General features: G+C 38.0%; 1 protein-coding gene across 1 annotated transcript in view; it reads right to left on the bottom strand.

The window, feature by feature from the left end:
* Nucleotides 1-10,833: 10,833 nt before the first annotated feature.
* BBS9 (Bardet-Biedl syndrome 9) overlaps nucleotides 10,834-26,630 on the bottom strand; it is a 287,596-nt gene continuing 271,799 nt past the window's right edge. Inside the window, exon 23 of the mRNA XM_009095997.4 lies at nucleotides 10,834-13,183. Coding sequence (XP_009094245.1) covers nucleotides 13,137-13,183 — 47 coding nt within the window. The 3' untranslated portion in view covers nucleotides 10,834-13,136. The remainder of the gene's footprint in view (nucleotides 13,184-26,630) is intronic.

Here is a 26,630-nt window from a genome sequence, read left to right as displayed (position 1 = left end):
CAGCATTTTAAAAGTTTATTAACATAAAATGTCCTGGCACAGTCATACTTACATACTTCTATTGTTTAAATTATGTTTTCTAAGAACTCAAAAAAAAAAAAAAAACTTACAAAAGGGAGCTTCTGATTGCAAAAGCATTCAAAATTATCCTCATTATTTGTATTCATGGAAAAGCAAACCAACCAAACAGCATAAACTAAACTGGATACAAGCACCAGCCATACCTCAAACAGAAAAATGCTTGTGTGCAGCAGAAAATATGGCTCCAATATGGAGACAATAGACTGCTGAAATAGTCCATATCAAATATGCTAAAACAACAACAAAAGAAGTAAATTGCAGCAGAAATGCTGAGGCCATCCTAGTGATGGGATTCCCAGCAGAAGCTGTTCCAGAGGCCACAGGCCAAGCAGAGTAAAGCAGTGTATGCTGGTACTCCTTGCTGTTATTTCACTGCTGTAAATAGCTTGCCTTCCAGAGATAATAAAAATTATTTCATGTGAGTTATGTGGGTTTTTGTTACATTTACCCTTGAACATCTGCTGTGTCTGATAAAGGATAAGAGCTAATGAAATCACATGAAGAGTGGCATACATGGAGTACTGCTTTGTTTCCAATTTGTGAGACAAACCAATCCCTGCATTTTGCCCGCCTGTTCTACTACCTGATGAGTGCAACAAACAAGGAGTACTCAAGAAACACTCTATAAAATGGAAGATTGGTTGTTTGGTTGGTTGATTGATTGATTGCAGATGAGGCTGGACCCTGTCTGTACTAGACAGGTTCTTTATCCCACTGACTGCCCCTGCAAAAGACAAAATATGCTTATTGTGACAGTAGACAGTTCCTTCCAGCCAGGGTCCAGTTGAGAAGCAGCCGCCTCTACCTGGCACAGAAAGGCAAAGGCTTGCATTTTTGCTAAAATACAAGTCTCCATGGCACAAATGCTCTAAGAGCATCACTTCTCCCGCTAAGAGTGTACCTCATGAGCCCATTCCTCTTACTGCTGGTCTCCTATACAGCAGAATTACTTCCAGGACTGTTTTTTCTTTTGAACGAGAACTCTTATAAATTCAGCGGTGAGGTTTGAGGAACGAAATACATGGACTCGGAGCCGCCTCTCCTTCCCGCGGGTGCCCTCATTCGCCCCCAAGCGAAGCAGCGGAGGCTCGGGGAGTTTCCAGCCGCCCGCGGGGAAAGGAAGCGCGGCGGGCCGGGCGCTGTGCGGCGCCGCCGCCGGCAGGTGGCGCAGTTGGGAGCGCCGAGCCCTGCGCGGGAGGAGCCGGAGCCGCTCCCAGGATGGTCCCGAGCCACGGGTCCACCTGGAGCGAGCGAGAGAATCCGTGTGTCATCATGTCTTGATCCCACCTTCACCAGCGAAATGCTCCCTTGGTTTATTCTCGGAATGTGGCTTTTCTTTTAACTCTTCTGGCAGGACATTCGCTGTTGCTGTCCCTGAGACGCACCTTATTTTATCCGGAAGCAAAAGAGTTTTACAAAGAACCCCTATTTATTGTTGTTTTCCGAATACAAAGACTATTCAATTTACTGATTACCCTTTATCTTCAGTATATTGGCTATATAGTTACAGCTGGTACAGGTAAGAAATCCTCCTTACCCCATCTTCTTGGCTTCTGACTGAAGTGAAGCACACTCAATTAAACAGTAATACCCGATCAGTCCTGCTGACTGACTGTACCACACATACAGAAAGCAATGATCCGACAGTCATAAGCAGCCTTGTAAAGCCCCATCAATCAGGATATGTCCAAATAATGCACCTGAGCAAACTGGAGTAATCCTGCACTGATCTGCTGAAATTTCTGCAAGTTATGCAGCTTCATAATGAGTAACATAATCATTATTAAAGAAGGAATACTGCAAGATTTAATAATTATACTGAGCTGCCCACCACTCTTACTGGCTTAATTAAACTCTGGATATTCTGCATACACTTAAACCAAGCAGATGCACGTACATGCACACAAAAAGGCAGAAAAAGAAAGTTATACTAGCAACAAAGCAGAAATTCATTAAAAATGCATTTCATTTTGCTACTGATTTACCCAGGTCAGACTAATCTCAGACCTTCACCAAAAAGAAAACACAGAGCCACTCGGGCAAGAAAAAAAAAATGTACTTCCAGAAGGCAGTGTAATTCATCTACCTGCCTCTCAACTATCTAAGGCTCTTTCAAGAGATGAGAGCAACATTAAATGTGCCAGAGGTGGGCTTTTGGTGTCATTACACAAATCTGCAGGGAGTTTTTGCCAAATCCCTGAGTTTTCGAACAGTAGCATACCTCCAAATACATCATTTAGAAGCATGAGGTGAACAGAGACAGGGAATAGTATTTACTTTGGGAAAGTATCAGTCACATGTCTTGTATATATTAGCAGGTTAAACCCAGGAGAGGCAGCTGAATTACTTGTGACCAAAGAAAACAATTAATCAACAGTTTTAAGGCTTCACAGAATTTTAAATATGTATTTACATTTGGTATACACTATTTATTTTAGGTATCTTTAAACCTAGGCTCTGAAGTCTGGAGTTGGCAGCTGGCAGGTCTTCCAAGATAGAAAACATCTTCTGAGAGGTTGGTGATAAACTATTTTCAAACAGAACAGAATTTGTGGCTTAGGGGTTCTGGAGTTTTAATTCAGCTAACTTGAAAAACACTGAGCTTCCCCTTTACCAAGTTACTTAAAATTTCAATCAGTTTTAATATTGCAATATATTATTTTAATATTGATCTAATCACCTTCGTTATTCCTATGTTTGGATTAAATTGAAGCCAGTCTATATGGCTGTAGGGTAGCTTGTATTAGTATGGAAGTCAGATAATAAATAAGACTGCTATTATTAAACAGAGAAAATTATGCTGCTGAAAGTATTTTGGAAACTGCTTACCATGCTAATAGACCACATAATTTAGACCTTTTCCCTGGAAACATTCACACATTAGAGTAGTCCCAATGAGGTCAGTCTGAGTAATCCCATCATGGGCAGAAGGTGCTCTTCTGCAGGCACTTTTGGCAGCAGGTGCCCATAGGAAGCCAAAACAACTCCATTCAAAAGTGGGGTGACTGCAGCATCAGGGTGCCCCTGTGTTCAAGGTTCACTTTGTGTTGGATTACCCAGCAGTGAGTGCTGTGCAGCCAGCCAGCCACACCCCTGGCCTGAGGATACATGATCATGGTCCAGAAACTACTGGGGACACTCCACCCCATTTAGTTATCCCTCACATTCCAGCTGGCAACAGACCTAAAATAATCCACAAACTCAGCTCAGCAGCTCTTTTCACCTAGGGTCTTTTATGGGACAAAGTGGTTTAATGGAAACCAGACAGAAAAAAATCCCAAAAGTCCAACTGGAAATCTCTGGAGAAAAGATGTGTGATTGCTCCATGCTTACAAACTACACCATGCAAGCTGCATGACTTGGCTGCCCACTGAAATCACTTGGATGGTTGAGTGGGACAGCTGGAAGACGGAGAATCCCAACCTTTCCCTAGAGATCACCCAGGATGACACTTCTAAACTTTCACAATTACTTTCTTAGATGGGTTTGTTTTGAGGTAGGTGTTTACTTTCATAAATGCTCCTATGAAAAAAGAAAAATGTCAAATAACAAATTACAGACTTGAGGGTTTCTCCATCCCACAGTAGAGCTGCTTTCAATTGCTGCCATGCCAGCAGTAATGAAAACAAGTGGACTTCTTAAAAGACCATTTCTGTGCATTTGTATTTTTAAAAAAATCAACCTCATGATCCAAATGATGATGACTTCTCATCTGAGCATTTCACAAAATGGCAATGCAGGCCATCTATTAGAGAAAGCAATTCTGTGAGCACTAGCTAGTGCTCACAACAAATGACAATTTGCCTTTGGATCCAGTTCAGCTGAATGAATAGACAGCACATTTCCCAAAATGCAGGAATTTTGCTGCCATGAAGCACACTGAGGACAACAATCAAGCCTCAGCTTTGTAATGATGTGATTTAAAAAATGGCCATTTAATTTAAAATAGTCTGTGGCTTGTAAAGCTGTTTCTGCAGAGCACACAGAGGATGAAATGCACACACTTTCACAGGCCGTCAGCTCCTGGACCAAGTGCAAAGAAAGATTAAGACAAGAGAGCTTGAATTTACATGATGCAAACTAGAAGAATCAGGAAGAAAAGATGGCTCTGTAAATTATACTTTGTTTTGTCCTAGAAGAGGGATAATACAAGCTAAGTAGTTTTTTTACAACTAGCAATATCCAGCCAGATTGCAAAGGTATGAGCATGGGAGCAGCCAAACGATAGCTCTATTCTCCCACAACCAACTTCTCCAAATCTGGAGTCTCACTTTCTGGGTTCCCACACTGAGCCACAGGCCTCAAGTTTAATTAAAAATGAGTGCAATCCAAAAAATTATTGGCTAGCTTTGATAATGCAGGACCTTAGCAAGGGAAAGGACAGGGACTGAACCAAACCTAGCAGTGTGGTACAGTAACCCTACAATATTCCCATGGGCACACAGTGAAGATGAAGAGAGGTGTGGAAAACTGTAAGGAAAGGCAAAAACTCCAATACCAGCTTATGAGTATTTGCTAAGCACTACTCTGTGATATAGTTTATAATGGGTGGAAAATACATAAAGAGGACCCAGAATTCACCTCTGACATGAACTGGGTGAAGGCATGGAGCTGCAGGAATCTGTGGTGAGTTTTAAGGGATGCTGGCACAACCTCTGCTGGAGTTGTGTGCTGGAGCAGGAGACTTACCCTTGAGAAGTAAAACTGAGCATTCCCATTTCTGCTGTGTTCAGGGGCAGAGAGGAGCCTGTGCAGGGGTGGGGAAGGGCGAAAAGGGCTACTGCACAGCTCAGGGGCTGCACAGGGACACTGTCTGGGCCTTGACTGAACCCAGATTCGGTCTCTCCTAGCTCAGAATAAAACCCACACTCAGTTCACCACAGAAGCCTCATGACTAACAGTCTAGCCTCGAGCAACCATGAAGTAGGCACAAAAAATCAAGACGGGTGCTCCTTTTGCTTGTACCCTATGGCTGGGGTTTTTCTTCTGAACAAAAATGTCCCCTGGCCACATTGGTGAGTAAGTTTGCCATTCTGGGAGCTGCTCCGCCCCACCCGTGGGATGGTGAATCAGGGAGAGTTATACAACTTTCCTATTTATGGGAGGTTTCACCCACTTACCTCTGCTGTACTGCTCTCTCTGCTTGCAGTTGTGCACAACCAGTTTTGAAAGATGGGTAGCCGGGAGTAAAAATTATATGGATAAGGAATAATTTGTCTTTGAACTTGATGAATAAAAATTCGCAGTAGTGAGGGCAACCATCAGAAAGAGACAAACAAATTTCAAATCAGAAGTCAACCTGGAAATGATTTGGTAAGGAACCCCCCATACAAAAAGTCACAGTGCATGTAGATTTCCATTAATGTTGTGACAAAGCCTTCCGCAACTCTCCTGCAGCAATCCAAGTAAACAAATATACAGGTAAATTCCTGAACTCACTTCCTAGCTCAGCTGCCACGGTATGGTCACGCCCACTGGTTTGAGATCTAAGAAACCTAATTCAGCTAAACATATTTGTGTTTTGGTTTCCCTAATTTTCTTCTCAGTGCACTGTTTTTCTTTTCAGTGCAATGATCCTGAACAAGTAGGACCAGACTGTGTTTTTGTGCAATCAAATTGTCAAGCTGAAGGTAGGGAGCTCACCAGGCTTAACATCTCTCAGCATTCTGTAAACTGGAAGCCAAAAACCAGCGGCTAAGCTTGAAAAAGTTGATCTTGGTGAGAAGCAAGAAAGGTTAAATGCATGAAGCTCTGTTAGTCACTGGGATTTATTTGCTCAGTTCTAATTTTAACTTTGGTTAGCCCAATAAAAGGTATCACATCACTGTCTGGGTAGCTGTCGTACAAAAAACAATGCAGCTACCAACTTTCCTCTATTGGATGACATACTTGGGCAGTAGCCCTTTAAAAAAAAAGCATCAGCTTCTTTAGTGCACATTTGGTTTTCCAATCATATTTTTCCTGATGGTGAAAGCAATCTTATTCATCCCAGAGAAGAATAGATACATTGTATTTCAAAAGTTTAACCAAAACATGGAGTTTGCTGCAAATTTTCCTTCTTTCAGGATTTTTAAAACACACCTACAAAGTGGTGTGTTTGCTGCTGGGCAAAATCATCAATTTACAGTCAGTGGAATTTGGTAGGAAAAAAAGGTAAAAGGAAAAAGAAATGAATGACAAGATTGCAAGAGCTGACTGCAACTTACAAAAATGCAGATGATGAGAAGAAGGACTAAAAACAAAGACTCCTCTCCCCATTAAATAAGCTAATAAATGTTAAACATGGAATGACATTTTTATAAATGAGACAAAAATAGCAAAACAAAACATTTCTCTGTAGTAGCTGGCATGGGAGCATTTGGACACGATTCTGCTGGGAATCCAGTTCTTTGGGTCTCCTCTTCCTCCTTCCATGCCTTCTAAGTGCAGCCAGAAGGGACAAACCTCTATGTTTGAAATACTGTTGCCCAGAACAATGGGGGAAATGCTCCCCTCACAAGTCACACTCCTCCTGACTGCCTTTGAGATCTGTGCCCTGAAATAGGCAGTCCAGTGTCATGATGAAGGAATCACGTTGTACCACCATGAAATATCCAGTTAATGCTGGGACAGCATGCTCAAATACACTGCCAAGAGAAATTCTCTTTGTTTCTACTGGATCAGAAGCAATCACCACATATTAACCAAGACGTAGTCTTACAAGTTCATAAACCCAGCCATGGCTCAAATGGAAGGAAGACACTACACTTCCAGGCAGCTGGAAAAAAAGCAGTTCCTGTTATATATGCAGTAACTTGACTGCTCTCCAATATTTATGGATCTTGACTTCATTATGCCATCAGGGGAAAAAAAAAAGTACAATAATCCCCTTTATGTCTCTTGTAATTGAATCCAACCATGAGTATAAAATAATGTGAGCATTTGAAGTAACTATTAATTATTGACTGCTTGCTTCATAATGAATTGGAATATCATCTGTTATAGACCAACTTTTTCATACATTCCCTAACACTTCCAAGATGCTGTAGGACTAAGCTGCCCTTTAAAATTAATGCAGTATTAAAATCAATGGAATAAAAACGTTTTTCTTTCCCAATAAAGCTGTAAACTTTGCAAATGGTCTCATCAGATTTTGCAAAGTAAGGAGGACTGGTCTAAGTCATCCTTGAATCATACCCTTGCTGGTTCCTTGCTTGCCTAAGAATAGCACCTGTGCTACCTTCATTAACAATGATTAAATGTCTCAGTATAATCAGAGGACTGTGGAGCTTCCAATGTTGGAATACTATGTGAAATTCAGGAAATAGTAATTGTAACAACAAAATCAATTTAGAGAAACCATCACAACTTTTTAAAAGACAGAGGGCCAAGCTTTGTGCTGATCAAATGTCAAATTAAGTAAGTTCATTCTTCTTAACAAAATGTGTTTTGGAAATATTTTCTTTCCACATTCTCTTGGTTAAGGAGCAGAGGGAGAGCATGCTGCTCATTGCTTGATTTCCTAAACTATTTAATAGTGTTGCTATGATTGCTGAAAAGCTGCTATCATCATCCTAAGAGTGACTTCATCTATAAGTGACTGAAGTAACATGAATAAAATGCTCTGGGGTTTTATTTTGCAAGTGCCTATTTCACATGCAGCATCACTCTCTGCAGAGAAGCAATCACTTCTAGGGTACAGTGTGGCAGCTATTTAATGAATACCCCCTAGCTGAGCCCCATGCATATTTCATCATAGGAATAGTACCTTCTGGAAAGACCCTCATAATTTATTGCATCATCTAGCTAGGAGTTCAGTGGTGGTAATAGGTCATCTTATTTTGACATGCAGCCCCAAGCAGGAGACTATGGATGCTCTCCTGTGAAAATCAATTGCAAAATACTCACTTAAATTTATCAAAAGTAGATTTGGGCCTCTAATCAGGTTACAGTAATGAGTCAGGATGACTGACCTCCCTTCAAGATTTCAGGCCAGGCAACAACTTACACAGTTAGAATAGCTTTTATCTTGTTTCTACATCTGAACATACTGTCAGTCTGCTGGAGCTGTGGTGGAGGGCGAGCTATGATTGGCACTGATCATTCCAACTTAAGAAGCATCCCAAGTCTCTCTTCTGCTTATAAAGACAAATGAAAATATCAAACACTGTTATCACTCTGTTCTACAGCATTAACTGGTTTTGCAGAAAATAATTTCCTAAAGGAACAGTTTTTATAATGACAGTGTGGTGTTACAGTGGTGCTAGCAAACGAATGGACAATACAATATGTTGATGCTTTATCAAATGGAAAATACTCCCATCAGAGTTAACTTCAATTTACATGGTGTAGCCTGAGGGTGGGGATCTCTTCCAGGGTTCTGCTTAATTTCAGGATTTTTTACCTGATATGTAAGAATCCTGTCATTTAAAGTAGAAGAATGGATACTGAAATCTCTAATACAGCAGGTTCATCTACAAGCATGAATGCTTCTTACAGACATAGTAAATCCGAACACATAGCAAAGAGCACATGTAAAAGAAACTTTAACTTACAATAACTGCACATGAAAATAAACTGGTATTTTACTCCCTTTCCTGATTACAACAACAGGAAACTCTTGGAAAATACCACAGTGTTTTAAAATAATGTTTTATATTATTTATATTTATATATCAATATATATTTATATATTTTTATACTTATTTAAATCTATGCTCATGTTGCATTTATTTGTACTCCTTGATATGGCAGATGTAAAGATAGAGCAGTCAGGAACTTTGGCAGACAAGACCAGGTCTATTCAATTAGCTGGGTTATGCTTCCATCCCATCATTAATTACAGCACTTGCCATACACTTAAGGCAAACAGCAGTGCAAAGTATCTCTGCTGTGATCCACTGGTCTCCTGGAAAAAGCACATTCCCCCAGGTTAGCAGCTTCTATCTAGCAAACAACCAGCTGTCTTGCAAAGGAGGACAGAAATAATAATTCCTGATACTATTGACTATTACAAGAATTTACAAGACAGAGGACAAAAAATTAGCAAGGAAGTTCAAGACTCTAAAACAAGCAACTTTTCCACTGTTTACGTAAAAACAAACTCGTGTTGAACTTGGTCTACTAGAGTATTAGGATAAATTCTCATTGAAACAACACATTCATAACCTCTTCCAGCTTGGGTGAATTTTGTTAATTATAAGCCTGGCCCTGTGGGCATGTGCCCTCAACAAGATCAAGGCTCATGAAGCAGCATAATGCTGTGCAAACTTTACCTTTGAGCTGCAAAGGAACTAGGTCACCTGCAAACAGCACATGAAGATACCACATAATTACCAGAGTGGCCTCATGCTATAAAGGAGCAAAGAAAGCAACAAGATGTGAAGGGGTGACAGCAAACAAAGCTGTGGGAAACTCAAGGTTAATATCATATGAAGAAGTGATACAGAAGCTTGGTTTCAGGAGTATGTCATATATTTTACAGCACTTTTGCACCATTTTTTTTTAGTACATATTTTTAAACAGAAGATTTTGATAAGAAGATTTTGATAAGATACTTATTCAGTATGATGCATACCCTGTAATTTTTTAATTTTTTTTTCCAATGCTGGAAGAACTTCACATAGAAATACAATCTCTGCTCAACAAATTTCAGTTTATGGCAGTAAATTATTCTTTACAAGCAATACAAGAATATAGAAATTTATCTCTAATTCTCTCTGTACAGTAAATGCTGAAAAAGAGAAAATAAAAAGACATTTTAAAGGAAAGCCCAACCCCTTGAAAGCAGAGAAATGTTCTTCTGTGTCACAGTTGAATAATAGTTGGACAGAAGAATGAATCTAGGGCTGGAAACCACAGTCTTAGTTTGAACTCAGCATTGTGTACAAAGCCCAAAAGATGAGCGGTGTCCAGATTTTGGTCATCAGAGTAGTAATTGTTTTAATCTGTTTTTCTAAAATGCAATGGCAGAAAAACAAAATTAAAGAAAAGCCATTGGACAGTAACATTCTGAAAATAAACTTCTACAAGAAAATAAACTTTAGAATTATTTACCTGTTTAACAGAAAAATATATGCTTAATGTTAGGACTTATTTTAGAAAATGTATTTCAAAATTATAGATAATAAAAATGCTATGAATCACAGCATTCTTTTCAGAATGTCACAAAATTCCTTTTAGATTTATATCAATAAAATTGTAATTTAAAATTAATTTTAGTCTTTGAGCCACTTAACCATATGAAATCCTATTCAAATAGCTAAATGTGCAGATAGCCTGCATATTTATGCTGACCAGGCATTACCATAAAATCCTGTTCAAAAACAGTTTGACTGGCCACCAATGCCTCTCTCAGCCTCAGAAACATCACTGATGAGAACCAAACATATGGTCCCCCCAAACTAGCAATGTTTCCTTACATTCCTTACACCTCTCTAGCTTCCAAACTTCCTAAAACTGGCCTGAGTTTTTCCCAGCCAAAAAGAACTTTCTTAAAAATTCAAACTACATTTGAGAACTGCTAAGAATTACTTCACAATATTTCCTCTTAGACTGCTGCATAAATGACTACATTTCAATTACTTCCTTCCTCTGAATTAGATGGACTGTTTGGCATTGGGGGAAAGTAAGTAATTTTTATTCAATGCAACTTTTAAATCTTGATGATACAATCAAATACTGCAATTTAGCACAATACAGAAAGAGGTCATACTTTACTACTATAGACAGTTCTACCTTTTTCTTCCTGTCCCCATTCCCCTTTATTACCAGCATATTTTCTCCTTTTTGTAAAACTATTCTCATGAGACCTTATTTTGCAAACCATGGAGCAGGAAAGGCAAATAAGAGTGCTTCTGAGCATTACATCTTAAAATGACAGAAAATAACTTCAATAAGAGTGGATGATATAATTGACCTGAGTGCCTACTTGTCATTTACCCTAAAGTCCCAATGAAGCCAGGCAGCTCTGAGCACTGGGATCACATTCAATAATGGGAATCATGACAGAGTAATATATTTCACAGAAGTCTCATAGCAGTGTACTTTCCAGCTATATTATATGCCTATAATTTAGGATTCTTTGGTCCAGGATTCTACACCATTATGGTATGGGCTTTCTGTAGTAACTGTGCTTGATTTTTCAAGAGTCCCTAGTAGCCACTGACAGGAGGACAAAAGAAGATTTGAGATCTACAGTTAACATTTAAGCCTAATAGCTACAGTAATTGATTAGTTTTCCATGGACTTTTTTGGTCACTGAGGTGTGTACAGAGACTAAAGGAGATTATTTTATTGTGTAATTTTCACAGCACAGCAGGGTACCTTGACAATGGGTTGGATACCACCCTCCTGACAAAACACCACGGGGGAGGGATCAGAGGGAAGAAACTCAGAGAGCAGAATCACTCCACAACAAGCAGGGGGTAGGATTTTTTCCTTCCTGGGAAAGAAGCAAGATTTCTGGCCCCACAATTTGTAGATAAATCTGAGATCTCCTGGGGGACAGTCTTTTTGTTGGGAGTTACAGCTCACTTCATCCCTAGAGGTATCAGAGGCCTTACCCAAGTCCTTGGCTACTGAGCTATTTAATAGCTAACATGTTGAAAAAGGCTTCTTGAAACAGTTATATCGTGTACTGAGCCAGAATAGGGCCAGAGGGTTAAGCAGCAGATGCACAAGAGCTGCAAAGCTGGTTTTGTTTTTGGGGTGGGTGGAGGTAAAGAAATTGAAAGTAGACATGGAGATGATGAAGGTTGATGGCTTAAGACATTCTGAAAAAATAATGCCTCCTTATTAGCCATAGATCAAGCTAGCATTGACCACAGCAACTGTTACAGCCTCTTTTGAAACAGCACAAAAGTGAGTTGGAGGGGCCTTTACTATGCTAGAATAGGAGCTGGTGAATCCCTGTTGAGGGAACCAACAGGAGTGTGGGATGGGGAGATGGCTCATGCACTTGCATCTACACAAACTAAACTGCAGCTATCAGTGCATTCTGTATGTGCCATCCAAGAGACTGCAACGTATATCTTGGTATGAACTAGCAACAGTTGTTCAAATGCCTGTTTATACACTTGAGCCTGGTCTCAGTTATTTTCAGTTCCAGGTGTTTTTTAGTAATATCTCAACTCACTCTCAGAAATCCAGACATGAGCCTGACTCTTCCAAACTCTAGACCAAGTTTGCCTCAGTTGTTGGGTGCTGTGTTTCAGGCACCTTGCATGAGCCTGACCTTCAGAAGGCGAATACTCAGAACTTTCAAAATACACAACACTCAAAGCACCCTCCAACTGGATTAATAAAAGTGAAGGCACTCAGAAGTTGGTAGTTACTTTTGAAAATCTTACACATAACTAGAGCAGACTGGTTGACAAGAAAAGCAGAAATCACAGGTAACCATAAAAAGATCCATGTGCTGCTGTGCTCAGGGTACTTACACTGTAAACTTTACTCCCATTCATAGTGGCATAGTTAATGGCAAAAGAGTTTGCCCTTTATGTCCAGTAACCATATTTTACTCTATATCTCTAGAGAGCAGGAGTCTGTATAGGCAATGAGAGAGGGGAGGAAAGAGTTGATGGATTACCAGTTTTTCTCCTGGTGGTGAATTCAGCTGTCTGGAATCATGAATGTTAGTATAGGAGGAAACGAGATAATTATCTTTTGTCAAAACTGTGATACAACAAATGTTAATATAATCTCAAAGGGAGGTACAGTTCAGAAAATCTTTTAAAAAGACAAAACATATCGTGAAACAAAGTTTTCTTTTAACTATATATAAACCGTCTTTGATCAATCAACTGAATCCTTAGAAAGGGATGATATATCACAAAACACAACAAAACACCCCTACCACAGTTGGGTAAGTGCTTAAACTTTGCTCACAGAAAGGATGATAGCAGTTAGCAGGGAGACCCAACCAAATTATTAGAGTGGAACATTTTTTGTTTTTCTATAAATTAGCACAGTTCTCTCCTTCTGGAAGCTGTAATCACTACAGAGTAAAATGGATTGGTACTGCTGCATTATAAATGCATCTGGCATCAGATAGAAATTTCTCCTGAGGGTTGTCGTCAGAGTTCATGGCTTTTTGTTTCCTCTGCTGCATCCTCAGACAGACCTGTAAAGCAAAAAGGAGATGCTTAAAAATTTAGTGCAGTTGGCAACTACATGCACTATATTGTTGATTCTATCAGTTTGTGAAAGCCTTGGTTATAGCTGGAGGAAACAATTTATTACATACTAAAACAGTTAGGATAAAAATGCCTAACTTGCAAATTCAAGTGCTCACAAGTTCAGAAAATAAAAAAAATAATGCAATAAAGGCAATTTCACATCAGCTTTTCTATACATATCAAGGATGATAAGAGTTCAAACTACAAAATCATGGACTACTTTTGCATCAGAAAAAATAACAGAGAACAACTGGGCATATGATCTGAGACACAGTTACTCCAATTTACTACTTGCATTTATTCTGTCCCTTTTTCAAGGAAAAAAATGACAATACAAGTTGCAAAACAATAGAAAATTGATTGCATACACTCATTAACAAGGATATACTTATATATATATATAGAGAGAGAGATTATAGGTATAGATCTAGATCTAGATAGATAAAGATATATGACTATCAGCTTGGGCAAGAGGAAAATAGCCATACTATTATAGGTAACTTCTGCCATAAGCTAAGAGAATGAGTCTCCCATTTTCAAATATTAGTTCAAGAGATTAATCAGTCTTGGATAGGATAATAATCTTAGCAATAATGAACCCGACAGAATTTGAAAAGGGGATAGAAATGCATATAAAATTGCTTCAAATACCTAGGGAGAAAGAAAACAGTGGATGATCACATAAATTTTTACACACACATACTTGAATGACAAAATTAAAAGTGGCTATTTCACCCAGAAACTTCTTACATATGCACTCTTAGTTTAGATTGAAAATTATTTAAATCCTTTTCTAATTAAATTAAGTAATCCAAAATAAATTGGCACTATCTCCAAATGATATATGACTAATAATAAAATAACACATATATTTTATGAGGTTTGTTATGATATGTTTTTTTCCTTCTTCTCTGAAAAAAGCTAAAATCCCTCAAAATACAATTAAATGATCCAGCAGGTCAGCAGAATAAAATTTGAGCATCCATTGTTCTAAACCAAAGCCACTAGTCTCTTGTCAGCCTAATTGCTTTTACAATCATGTTCACACAGAATTTAGCACCAACAAACTACATAAACTCAAATCCATGTGCTTTCATTTAATCTGTGCAATTTCACATGATCAAAACAATCTAGATTTCTTTTCCAGCTTTTATTTTACACTTCCAATGTTTTTGGTGCTTGGGGACTTTAGAATTTACAGTGGTTTTCATGGGTGATGGTACTAAACTGAACAAATGTTAGCTCAAGCCTCGAGATAAAAAGACTAAAGCAGTAAAATTTCAGCAACAGCTGGAAGCCCAAAGCCCTGAGGGTCTAAGAAGTTCCCCTTACTGATGTTGCCACTTTTTTTTTTTTTTAAGGACAATTAAAAGTATCATGTTAAGAGCCGACATGGGGTTCCAAAGGTCAGCCCTCGAATGGCCATTCCTTTGTTCAAAGCTCTCATCATGTAGCCCACGCTGGGATGGCAAAGGGACCAGCAGCAGGTCCCATCTTGTTTCATCAATGACCATGGGGAAGGAGGTAGGTAGCATGATAAGGAAACTTGTGGATCATAGGAAACCAAGATGAGGTACAAACATTGGGGAGGAGAAAGAAATATTGCTCTAGGACTAAGAGATTAACAAATATAAGAGAAGATAGAGGGAATACTGCTTGTAATGTGCCGTGGGAATTACAAACTTTACCTTTTTCCACTGTTCTACTTCTGCAGGGCTTTCCTCAGCAAGTATCTGTGTTTAAGTTATGCACTGGCAGTGAAACACCCAATATAGCTCAATGCGGTGTAGAAACCACTGCAAAGCTACAGTTAGCACTGTTCCTGACTACATAGCTTTGTTGAGCTGTTTGAGCTCTGCCTAAAAAAAGTACCTGAGAATATCTTGATTTCCCACCATAGTCAATGAAAATAGTGCCAGAATTATGAAACTGGCTGCTGCACACTCCTATGAAAGCTGGACACACACAAAATCTGAATGAGAAACAGCTGAACAGCTGAGTATGGTCAGCTCTTTGTCCCAATAAGAATGGTTGCAGATTTACCAGAGACCAAGAGTTTACCAACTGTGTATTGGTGTTGCACATTTAAGCCATGACACTGCCACTGCACAGTGCCCTCAGCCTCTTGACATTTGAGGACTGGCTGGCTACTGGACCTCTAAGAAACATAACAAAACAGAAATTAAAGAAGGGAGGTTTACAAAAATATCTTGGGGGGGAAGTCTCAATGAGAAGGCTATATCATAATGAATTTTTTTCCTTTGTTAGGCTGAAAACACGGCCTGTTAAAAATTAAAGTATAATAATAAACTTACAAGAAAAATTCTTTGAGCTAAAAAATAGTGCCCAGTGCCCAAGACACTGCCTTCAAAATCTGTTACTTCCCTGACATCAACTTCTTACAAATAACCCTTGTGTCTATTTCTACAAATTGCTGTGCCAAAGTGAACCATGAATGGTTACTTTCACGAAAAGCTGTGGATCCACTAAATCTAACACATTTACTGTAATTACTGGCTGGCAGAACTGAAGTCTCAGAGCAGGATTTACCCTGGTTTCACATAAGTTTGCACAACAGCCCTGTAGGTTCCAGCTATGGGGAACCTGGAATACTTCTGCATGGATCAAAGAGCTGCTACATGAGTAAACTGTGGGAGAGGTGAGCTGACAGGTGAGGCACAGACTGCAGCTATTTTCATTGTGCAACTTCAAAATGGGAGGCAATGCAGAATCAGAAAAATACAGCTTGCAATAACCAGCCTTCCCACCTCTACCCTGTATTTTTTCTGACATGCAACTTTTATTAGTCATCTAGGAGAACAACATAAATGTCACATTGATCTAACTGGCACATTCTACATTATAGCAGATGAGATAATTAACATCAGAGAGGTTTCTCATTAGCATATTCCAACAAGCTTAGACAGATCCTAAAAAATACTAGGTATAAATATAAATTCTGAAGATTAAGGCTTCTTTACCTCATCTCATCAGGAATAAAAAGCTTCCTTTCATCATCATATCTCCCCATTATGAAGTTCTGTCTGTTTTTGTTTTATAGAGGATCCAAAAATGCTATCATAATAACACTGGTCTGAGCACATAAACTTAGAGAAATTTATATTGAAAGGTTTATGTCTCTGTTTATTAACACAGCTACAAACTGGGAAGCTGCTTTTGGAAAAGATCATGGTAAGTTTTAACTCAGCAGTAGGCAACTCTAAGCACCTCCAAGAGCTTTTGGAGTTCAGTTTTCAAAAGAGAGCCAGAATACATGATTATATTAATATCTTGATTAGTAACATGAGATGGAGGATATCTGACACCAAGAAAGTCACTTAAGTCCCTCAAATGCCATGTATTTGTCAATTAGCACCCTCAAGAAAGCAGCTTTTATAAACAAAGACACAGAATACTTCAATCATGTTATTCACCTCTTCAAAAGCATGACTTAATACACACATATCATTGAGTCACAGAAAGTTCATTTGTAGATCAGAATGTACTTTTGAGGCTTGAAAACCAAGTTCAAAGAAAATCAGTTACAGTGACAGAAGCACCAAAGACAGCAGAAAACCCCCAACTTTCCTGGGATTATTATTCATGCAGTTAGAAGAAAAAAAAACAAAACCCCAATGACACATTTAAAGGGAGAGATGATATTTGAGCATGATGGCAGAAGGGAGGAGAAAGACTCATTTTCTGTAGTCATAAATTGTTCACACTCAGCATGATGCTGTAAGGTTTAAAGATGCTCAGGTTAAATAATTAGGCAATGGAAGAAACTACCCAGGGAGGTGGCTGAGTCAGGGATATGGGAAGTTCGCAGAGATAGGGCAGATGAAATCCTGGTGGGGATAGTGAAAAGGAAGATACACAGGTTTTGAATTGGATGACCTAAAGGAACTTCTCCAATCCTGTCATTTATGCTGCAATGATTCATGCTGAGGAGAACACTTTGGACCCTTATGAATTACTGGCTGAGTTTCCTGGATACTATTGTACATTAGTCTACTCTAAAGCATGCATAAAACTAAGTCAAAGTTGGCTTTGAAGTGTTTGATCTACAATATCCAATACTTCCAGTCTCTTTTTCATACAGTGACTCAGAAAGAGCTGTTATAACAAGACAAAAGTTATTTTGAGTTCAGATTAAGTTAGAAAAGGGAGGCACCCTGTTCTTCAGCTATTCCCACCTAAAAGAGGAAAAAACCCACCCCGTCTCATGGCCTAATGGTCAGAATTGCTATTTCTAGACCTGACATAAGACAGCTTTAGAACAAACTACAGCTTTAATATAACTGTTTTTCATAAAATTTTGGATCCAAAACTAAATGTTCCAAATGACCAAAGTTAATAGCTTTTTGCTTTTTTGTTAACAAAAGATGACAGATTTTTCCCAGCACCTTTAAGTCATATTTCTGAAAATCATAATTCTTCTTTCAAGAAGGCCCATCTATTCATTATTAATAATTTTCTTTTCATTAAAAACTACTTGAGAAAATGTATACCACTTCCTTTTTCTTAGTATTTAACCTTCACTCTGTAAACACAATCCAAAGGGCTTTTCAAAAATTGAGGAAAGCACCAGTCTTGCTTATCAAACAGACACAGTTTAGTAGGAATGCAAAAAGGATTACTGTAAAATCAACAAGCTACAAACTTTCCTGTACTGCTTTAATGGGAGAAACTGGACTTCATTGGTATTCTGTATCACTTTTAATGAGCTAATAAGCTGAGAGGGGCCCCAGCATTGCCTCCCCAAGTCACCAGTGACTCACTGACCACTGCACACATAATTTAAAAATGCTCAGATTTTTGTATCAGAAAGTGGAGTGATGGTAGCTGAATAAGTGGGCAGCATGGCTGACTCATTTATTAAAGAACTGTGTAAAACAAATAAATTTGTTTTTCATTTAGTGTGACTGAGAGAAAGGGCTTCATTCATTGAACTTTGCTTTGTCCTAAGAGACCATATACATCACAGGGTGGATAATGTGAAACAACCGTTTCCATCCCTGTAAATGTGCCCCCCACTAACTGCGACTAACACGACAAATCCAGCCTACATGAAGGTATCCACTGCTGTGTTTCTAAATGCCACAAAATAGCAGGGGGAGAAGGGGTAGCTCTGACCTTGGGGAAAGAGGAGGGTCTATTCCCACAAAACCTTGCTAAAGTCTTCCTTTTGTCATTCTGACTTAATAGTGGCATGTAGTAGCCATAACACAATGGAGTTAAAAAGGAGGTAACAATGACAAAAGCAACATTTACCAAATGTCCACGGGTTTTTTAAATTAAGTTTTAAATAACTTACACAGTTTTTGTGCACTCATGCCTCTAGGCATTAGCCCTCAGTATGGTTTTTTTAGGATTTTCTTCTGATTCATATTTGGAAATGCCCAAGACATTTCCAATGAAATGTTTCTCATATAAAGTTTGAAAACTAGGAAAAACATCCAGTGGCATCACTAAAATTTCCCAAGGTGCTCACCTGCTTCTTCTAATTACTCCAGTTACGTATACACATAAATATATATTATATATATAAATACACACATACATACACTCCATATACACAGAGTTGGAATAAACACATTCTCTAAGAACTAAGGAGCTGTCAAACCACCAAATCCAGTTTACATAGATATATTAAGGAGAACAAGATGAATGAGATGCTAGTTAATTTGAAGCAATGTAGAGCTCTGTAAACAGTACTCTAATAACAGCGTTTTAAGTTCCTAGGAACAACAACGGAAAAGATCCAAAAATTATTACAAAGCAAACTAAGTATGCTTGTAGGATGACAACCTGTTTAAAAAACAGTCACCTACCTAAAATCGTGTCAATGATCATTATTATAGGAAGCATAATTTCAATGAAGCCAAAATTTTGGATGAAAAATACTCATTTTCTCCAAATATCTGACATCTCACAATCACCTACCAAATCCTGGACATTTTTCCCAGAAAGGTTTGCAAGGTTTTGAAAAATGATTGTTTTCATTTAGAGGTGATCTCAAGAAGTCACAAATGACACATTTCAGCTGGAACTGATATTTCTTGCCAGAAAGTAAATCCTGCAAATGAGTTTGCTCTTCAGTAGCCAAACCTCCCTCCTTTCTCATTAGCTATCTGCCATTGTCAAGGAGGTAAATTAATTCAGTGGCTTCTAAGCCAAATATGCACAATACACATCTAAGACTTAAGTAATTATGGCCATACAAACACTGTTGTTTCAATTTATTCTTCATCATGCCTATATCTTCCCATTCACTGTAATCCACAATCCTATTAAGCTTTTCAGAAAAGCTGGATCTTTAAGAATTTACTTTCAGAAAAAAACCCACTTGGACCATATACCTAACAGACTATAATATATTAAAACCAGGGTCTTTGTTGTGTGGACATAGCTCTTGGCTTTTTCCTGGGGAGAAGCAATGCCATGGCAATCAGTCTTTTGCCTGCCTGATTCGTTGTGCTGTTGTGTTGACTTTCCAGACAGATGACCAGTCAGCTGACTACTAACAAATCCTTTATCTTCCATCACCATGACAGATAGGCAAAACTCCAGGGGTAGGGTAGCTTTAGGGCAAGATTTTCCACTATTTTCATATGAATAGCAGTGAATCCTACTCCTGGAGACAACCACCCAGAGTCTGCCGACAGGAAGATCTAAGAGCCTTCACTGACACCATATACATATATATATACACACACAGTCAATTTCTACTTCTTACAGGTTGGCTGCAGCTCATAATTAATGTCTTGAAGAACCACAACCTCCAAACATTCCTCATCTACATAATGTCACTCGAACTAATACTGAGAAAACTTTTCAGCTGAGAATATTTTCATTTGAAATCTGTAAATATAGGTCAAATAAAGAATAGGTAAATTTTCTGCTGAATTTATCAGAATTATTTGGTTAAAAATTAAATAACTACAGCATTTTTTAAATTTTAAAAATCCTTTGAATCTTCATTTCACACTGAAGCATTGCAAATAAACTTCCTTGACTATATATATACTTTTAAGTTAGTTGATATAAAGTCTAGGTGAAATACTTCATTTGAGGAGAAAGAAAAGAAACCTGAATAAAACATTGGAGCTTGTCCCAAAAAAAAACCAAATTGTCCAATCTTTTTTTCTTCAAGCCAGAAACTTTTTAAAAAAACCCAAACCAGCCAGTTATTCACAGACCTCTTCTCTTGTTAGTGTGTACCTGTAACTTGTCAAAATAGTGCAGTTATTCTCTTAATATGCCTGATATCATTGTTACAATAAAGCTTTCAACAAACTTATCTATGATACATCCAAAGCACAGGCAGCTTTAACCAACACCATCTTCAGTAAAACATAGAATAAAAAGTCTACTAAGTTTATAGGGGGAAAAAAACCCCCACTTTTTTTCTTGAATAAAGAGTCTAGTACAAACTTGTATTTAGGGCCTGTGCTGTGCTTCTTGAATAAGTTTAACTTGTAGGGCCACAAAACTCAGTACATGATGTACTTTGTACATAAACAAAAGTTTCTCCAGTAGAGATTTCCAGCATGTCCATTATAGCCCATGGCTCTTCAATATCAGAAAGATATAATACAAGAAATTCAAAAACAACAGCATAAATAATTGCATGATTTTGTAGAAAACAGAAGAGAGGAAGAGAAACAAAATAGCTAAAGGCAGAGCAACATTAGGAATTGTTCAGTAAAAAAGATACAAAAAGGGATCAAGAAAATGAAGTCAAGGAAAGGAATAGTCAAGACTGCTTTAATGCCATGTATTTTCCTTGGGGAAATAGTGGAAGCCACATGGCTTATGACATTTGCAAATTAGTACCACAATGAAGACAAAAATTTGGTGGTCAGAGAGATGGTCAAGCTGATATAACAACAGTTTTCCATTTCTAACTTCTATTATTGTACAACAGATCTGAGGTGCTAAAAATTCCTAAGTGCTGTGTAATATTCACAGAAACATCAGCTTTTGCTTACCATCAAGTATCCAGCAACTGAATACTCTTCAGTATGTTGCTCCTTGTTAAAATAGAACATTACAGTGCAAATGATAAAATCATATTCAAGATTTCCATGGATTCTTCTGGAAATAACATATAACAGGATTTTACCATTTGATGTCATTTTTCCTTTGGAGTCTTGTGGGAAAAAATACTTAGGTAGGTCTGAAGAAAAATGTGTTAATAAAAAAAAAAGGAAAAACTACTTTTGTATAATACTTTCCAATCTGAATTTCACACATTTTTTTAAGCTACAGTATATGAGAAAAATGCTTTCAGGAGATTTTCCCCAATGCAATCTTTTGATAAGTCTCAGGGTTGGCTTAAATGAAAAAGAACAAAAGTAAAAAGAGCCTGTACTAAAGTAACAGATTAAATGTCTCATAAATGGACACTTAACTCCTTTCTATTGCTCACCAACATTCTGAATCTGATTTTTCTTGTTGTTTTGGGGTTTTTTGGTGCCATTGCCCCTTTTCATAAAATCTTATATTTGCAAATGCAAGGGGGAATTTTTGAGGGAGGGAGTAGCAGTGTGTTATAGAATCATAGAATAGCTGAAGTTGGAAGGGACCCACAAGGGTCAAGTCCATCAAGTCCAACTCCTGTATGAAAGCACTTTGTATTTTTTATCTGATATGTATTCTAAACTGTCTTAATATCTCAACATAATAAAGACCTCCTTATGTCCACTACTTTCCCACTGCTAACAGTCTTCTCTCACACCAATGGAAGTGAGTTACCTCCTGCTACACCCCTGAATATTTCCAGGCATATCTTGGCCATAGTAACTATAATGGGAATTTCAGTACTCACAACAAAAACGGTAAAGCTACTCAGATTTGATGATCCAATTAAGGATCCTTATAGCCCAAAGCTGAACAACAACTTGAAATTTCTGTGCCCTCCAACCTCACACCAATCAGCAGAACCAGAAGGAGGGCAGCATTTGGTGGGACTGAGCCTTTTATCACCTCCAGAAAGAGAGTAGAAGCCAACACACCGGCATCTAAGGCTTGGAATGATGAAAGTAACAGTTTTAAATGTATTATGGATTTTCTCATGGGCTCAGGAAGCAATAAAAACTAAGTACAGTCAGACTGCAGGAAACCAATATAGCTTTCATAATTTTTTGTGACTTTAGGGAAAACATGCTCAACTTTTATAGACAGCCAGTTCAGTATAACAAATTTTCAGGAAATGTCACTGCTATGGGATTTCCACAACAAATGCAGGTTATGTCAAAATTACTGTTTTCTGCAAGGACGCTGCTCAAAATAAATTCATGTCATGTAAATGGTGTGAATTTACAATGCAGCACCACTCCTTGATCACAGGCTTTTCACAGAACTGGATACAAAAGATGCTAGGAAAAACAAGATTTCATTCTGGTGCTTATACAACATTGACTATTGATTAACAGGGTAAGTGCTTGAATAAAGCTAAGAAAGCAAAGACAAACATGCAAAATCAAAAAACAATCATTAAAGCTCTAATAAGATAAAAAATTTCAGAAAATACACTGAAGTGCAAGGAGAAGGAGACCTTTTGTTGTGCAGTGTTTCAATTTATCAATCAGTGCAGTTCTTTCCAGCTCTGGAGGAAGTTTAGACAACATCAGTGGCTTGGCACATTTTAAAACGGAGTGCCGAACTCCAACATAGTTAAAGGGTATACCACAGATAGTTGAAAAAAAAAAAAAAATCCTTGATTTAAGGTCAGGTACTGTAAACACTTACTGTGGTTTATGCATAAGTAATTCAACTGAACTTAAGGAGTCCTGTAGGAATTCTCACACATGTAAATGCTTGCAGTCAAACCTAATTTTCATACTGTACAGTCTTTTAACCTGCCAACTAGTTTTCTCTTTTTATTCTGATGAGTAGTATAACATTACCAATTAAATATTATTAATTAATGCAAACAGTGATCTCTCTTAAAGTATGAAATTCAGGTTTCCCTGGTAACAACATTCATTTAGTAACAATTTTTTTCTTTTTTACTTCACTGTGCCCATGACTTGCAAGTAATGTTGATATGGGGTTTTTTGTGGGAGGTTATAAGTCTAAGAAGAATCTGGTGATATCACCCAAGGAAATGCCTAAGTCCTATATTACATTTAACTCAATACAATTTTGTTTAAATCTTTTGAGACAGAACAGCATCTGTTTCCTAAGAAAGTGTTCTCAAAGGAGTCTCTGCTTTTACACATGGCTGTTCTGATCTCTCACTGCAGGAGAGCTTTGCATCAAAGTTCACAAAAGCTCCAAAAGCTCCATTGGAGCCTCTCAAGGTGATAGTTTCGGCAAAATTATAGCAAGAGAAATCTTATTTAGACACATTTTGTTACAGCAAAACTGAAATTCAAATATAGATGAAGATTTATCAAAATGTAAACATATTCCTACTGTGCCTTCCCATTATCTGTTCTGTGAGGACATTACAGCAAGCTGGATGTTATTGCTTCTCTCCCAGTCCATTTGCAGTTTACAGGTCTTGTTGCTGCAAACAGGGATATTGTTGGAAGAAATGTTTTGAAAGGAGACGCAAGTTAAAGTATAGACCAGTTTTGGTTTAATCCTTACTTGGAATAGTGAGTGTTTTGCAGCCTCTCCTCCATGAAATCACACTAAACAAGAAAATAAACATCATCCTCACAGTATTTCCAGCTAAATGTGAAAAGATATGAAATTACCTGAATGAAACAGGCCAGCAGAAATGCATGACTGAACAACTGAAAACCACTAATTCAAGCGTGAAGATAACAAGTTTAATCCATAGATGATGAACAAGGAAACAGTAAAACATATGAACAACAATATGTATCAAATTTTAAAATAAACTGTTTAAAGTAGCACCTACTCTTCTCTCATGCCTTTCAGAAGGCAATAAAACTGAAGCATTGTTGAAATAGGTCCAGTTATTAGAATCCAAATTTAATGGGTCGTTGTATGAACCACCCAGCAGCTCAAGACAGATGGTTCCTTTAGGCATGGTGGAATAGGCTAACACAGCCATATCTTCTGCACCCACACAGGAGAAATCAAACTGTGCCATCAGCAATAGTATTTGCCTGAGATTCCAAAGCTTTTACCAGCCTGAGTTCCTGTGCAGTAGCTTGGAAAAGGATTGCCAATCACTTTAACAAGTTACAGATTTAAAAAAGAATGAGCTGTTCTCATATTTATTACCATCATATATAAGACAATAAACTAAATGAGTTTACATTTGTGAAACTAAATTGGATCATGCTGAGATACCTATCTTCAGATATGCTGCAATACTGCTTCCCTTTCAAGCCAAGACTGTCTTAAATGACACCATGGAAATTATTCTAATACTTTTTTTGCCTTCTAAATCCCAGGATTTCCAGGATCAAAATGCCCCCTTCCTCTATTCTTTCTCTAAATTGCATCTAAAAATCCCTTTATCTGGCATAAGATACTACCTTCATCAGACAATACCCAGACCTGGCATACTTCAAGCCTCATCTGTTTTTCCAGGCTCTTCCAGGAGAGGTAAAAAAATATGAGGAAGAAGATAAAGTCTGAATACAGTTTGAAATAAATCCCTCTCTCTGAGAGATCATTTTGATTTCATCAGCTCAATGATTTTACTTGATGATCTAAAAAGTCTTTTCCAATTTAGACGATTCTATGTTTCTATAATTCTATTATTAGTGCAATCTACCTAAAACCTTGAGTGTAGACTATTATAAACAGGAAAAAATAATTTTAATTTACTGACTGATGGAAATAATACAAGGTCCTGCCATATCTTCCTTAAAGGCCCTGGCTCATTGGTCCACAAAGCACATAATCTACTTTCTTAATCAATGGGTACTCAAATTCATGACAGGAACTGGCATTGGCCTTCAGGGTGGGAACAAAAGTGACCCTCAAAGCTTAATGTGATTATGAGTCAACTGAAGTCATGAGTCAACAGCAGTCTGTTGCTGATTGACTCTGCCTCACCAGTAGGTGTTACTTCAGCCATTAATGCAGAGTGCTGTATGGCTGCAGGGATATGCATGCCTGCCAAGGTACATAAAAAACATCCAAACCAAACTAAAATCTGCCAGGTCCTGAAAATATCATGTAACACCCTCCCTGTATCTCCAACAGCATCCAAAGTAATGTTTGGGAGAGCTGACCACGACCACACCCATCCCTGTGTCTGCTTTGCAGCCTGAAGGCTTCTCATTGACGGCCGTTTCACTTAATCATTCAAAGCGATGCTTGGCCATTTGATTGCTGTGATTTAACACAGCAATAACAATAATCCAGACTATGCTTAAACCACTCATAGTACTTCCAAAACTGTTTATTAGCATTGGCTTCTGCTTTACTAGCTATTTTCAACACCCTTAATACTGAAGTTCCTCCTATGGCAACTCTGAGAAGGCTGAGAGTATATGAAAAAGGCTGCCTTATTTTTTGTTTGACTGAGTAGTTGATAACTGCATTTAACTTCAGAGTTTATTTATTTAACCTCAGCTCAAGCCATTTAAAATGCCCTGTGCATTTCAACTTCAGGTCCAAGACAGAACTGTATACAGAACACAGTCTCTTTCATTTCCCTCTTGAAATGAAACTCAGTAGCTCCTCTTCAACCCATGAGTCAACTGCAAGGCCCTAATTTAATAATCCCATCCTTTTATTGCAATCACAGTCTGAAAATTCAGGCCCTCATGCTCAACACATCTGAGCAAAGCATCAGACACACCAGACTGAGGACTTCTGTCATGCTTTGACTAAATCCTGTCTTTCAACTAGTTCTTTCCCACTGGTAGCTGAGACTCTTTGTGAAGACCTCCACAATGGGAAGCTCTCTACCGGCAGTTTATTCTGTCATAGACTTTCAGCACATGACACATTCTCCATGGACTGGAATGCCTTCTTTCTTAATGCATGAGTCTCATCCTTCTTCACCAAAGAATTCATAGGAGCCGAATGCATAATTTAAGACTTGTACCCCAACAGAAGCAAACATTTTAACAAGGAGCCATTAATACTGGACAAAAAAAAGGGTATTTTCACTTAAAAGTAAATTTGTTCAACAGGCAAGGCACAAAAGCAATAGACAACAAAACAAAATTATTTTTTTGTTGAATATCTCACATGGGTTTTCTTAAAAACACCCTCTGTCTAAAATACGCACTAATATTTTTATCAATGTTTCTAAAAAACTTACACAACTTTTCTTGTCAATACAAACACAGTACATAAAAGGCAGAAGTATGTATCCTTTCATCTATACACAATAAGAAGGAACAGCATTTCTCTGGGAGACTTTTTTGCTGTAAATCCAGTGCTTATAAAGTCAGTGCAATTGAAAGAATGGGGGATGCAGCACAAGGGTTTCTCATTGCTCTC

The sequence above is a fragment of the Serinus canaria genome, chromosome 2 (assembly GCF_022539315.1).
Source record: "Serinus canaria isolate serCan28SL12 chromosome 2, serCan2020, whole genome shotgun sequence".
Taxonomy (NCBI): Eukaryota; Metazoa; Chordata; class Aves; order Passeriformes; family Fringillidae; genus Serinus; species Serinus canaria.
Note: the sequence above shows the minus strand (reverse complement) of the source record. Positions and strands in the feature narration are given on the sequence as shown.